This window comes from Parus major, chromosome 10 (genome assembly GCF_001522545.3).
Source record: "Parus major isolate Abel chromosome 10, Parus_major1.1, whole genome shotgun sequence".
In the NCBI taxonomy this organism is placed as follows: Eukaryota; Metazoa; Chordata; class Aves; order Passeriformes; family Paridae; genus Parus; species Parus major.
In genome coordinates, this window is record NC_031779.1 from 19,755,707 (window position 1) to 19,757,602 (window position 1,896).

At 55.4% G+C, this 1,896-nt stretch overlaps 1 protein-coding gene across 2 annotated transcripts in view; it reads right to left on the minus strand.

Annotated features, from left to right (window-relative positions):
- The window catches only part of RASGRF1 (Ras protein specific guanine nucleotide releasing factor 1), a 28,436-nt gene that overhangs the window by 10,348 nt on the left and 16,192 nt on the right, over positions 1-1,896 (minus strand). For both annotated transcript variants that reach the window (XM_015639431.2, XM_015639430.3), the window contains exons 10-12: positions 1,408-1,568; positions 536-599; positions 127-263 (exon numbers count right to left, since the gene is read on the minus strand). In XM_015639431.2, the coding sequence (XP_015494917.1) occupies positions 127-263; positions 536-599; positions 1,408-1,568 (362 nt within the window). The remainder of the gene's footprint in view (positions 1-126; positions 264-535; positions 600-1,407; positions 1,569-1,896) is intronic.

The window sequence follows — 1,896 nt, forward strand, 5'->3', positions numbered from 1 at the left end:
GTGGGAGCACACGGCAATGCCGGTGTTCACCCGCGTGCCCAAAGCGGTGCCACAGCCCAGCAGGGACCCCATGGCAGCTCCTCCCTCATCCCGAGAGCTCCACACCCCCGCCCTGCTGGGTCCTACCTGGCTGATGTCACTGGTCCATGCAGCCTTCTCCTGCCTGGACGAGGCCACGAGGATAACGGTGAAGGATGAGGAATCTTTCGGCTCCACCACGATTTTGAAGTCAAGGTGGTCAATGTCTTGTCCTGATGTTTTGGCTTTGGAAGAGAAAAACCCCACACAGTGAGTGGGAAAGCTTTTCCCATCCCCTCTCTCCCAGCAGGGGCTTTAGTCATGTTTCAGGGAGGGTTTATTCAGGTTTTTGTGGGCTGTTGGCTGCCCTAGGAAGGTCAGGTCTGCCTGAGTGTGGGTCTGCTTGGTTCACAGTAAATAATTCATCTAATTAAACCAATGGTGGATTCCTTGAATCTGTTGACACCTGAATTTGACCCCCTTACCAACCACCCCCAACCACGTCCCCAGCACGTACCGTCCTCGTCAGTGCTCTCAGGCTCCTCCACCAGCGTGCAGTCGATGAGGGAGATCACCCCATTCTGCAGGGGGAAGGGGGGCTCAGCACTGGGACCCTGGGGGCTGGGGATCCCCCGGCCCCCCAGAACAGCCCCAGCCAGGGCAGGAGTCAGGGCTCAGCACTGGGACCCTGGGGGCAGGCTGCTCCTCCGTCCTGGTCCCCCAGCCCGGGGATGGGACAGGTCCATGTCCCCAGGGGGCACACACAGCCCAGGGGAGGGGGGCACACACAGCGCCTGCTTGCACTGGGAAAAAACATCTGTGCCTGCTGGGATCTCTGGGTTTTCCTTGTCAAACTGATCAGCTAATTTGTTTATAAATTATTTAATAGGAGCTTTAAATTTAATTTTCCCAAAGTCTGTTGTTTCAATTATCAGCTCTTTGCCACGGACTGTAATTCTTCAAACCGATAATTTAATGCCAGTAGCAAGCAATTTCTGTAAGATTCTTGCTCAATTAACTGCCAAACTTCCCCAAATAAACACGGGAGCCCAGGGAGCAAGCAGAGGAGCCAGGAGCACTACAGTCAGCCCGGGCTGTGCTTCCAGTTTCTTCCAGAATAGCCTGTCAATGTTACTGCTGCAAACCAGGGTAAACTCTTTTATGGGGATCTTGTAGTTTCTCATCTCTCCCGTGACCCAGCTGCGACAAGGACCACGTGAAATAAATCCAGGTGGCCTCAGGCTCCCAGCCCAGCACCCCTGGGGCTGCGCCAGCGGAGGGCGAGGAGTCGCCAAGAGCCCGGCCAGCTCGGGCCACAGCTGGGCCACAGCTGGGCCACCTCTGCCCGTGCCCGTGGCCAGCGAGCAGCAGCAGGCGCCAGGACCTCACCTTGGTGAGGTGCAGCTTCCCCCCGGAGCCGCGGGTGCAGATGATGAGGTGCTTGGAGAAGAGGAAGCACTGCCGCTCGCCCTCCTTCCTGAGCGACAGCGAGCCCAGCCGGCCCCGCGTGATCTTGCCCTTCTCCGACATGGGCACCTGGATCAGGGAGCCTGCAGGGAGGGACACGGCTCAGCCCCGGCCGTGCCCCCATCCCGGCACCGGGAGCTCAGCGTGCTCCCGCTGCTCCCCGGCCTGCGCCATCGGGGGCGCCCAAAATGCAGCTCCTGCACTGCCACGATGTGCAACAGTGCAGCCACAGAACTGCCCCAAAGTGCCAGAACTGCCCGAGCGTGATGTGCTTCTGATCACTGAAAACTCATGTTTGTATTCTTAAATTTTTATATTCTTAAATTTTTATATTTTAAAATTTTTATATGTTTAAATTTTTATATTTTTAAATTTCAATATTCTTAAATTTTTATATTTTTAAATTTTTAT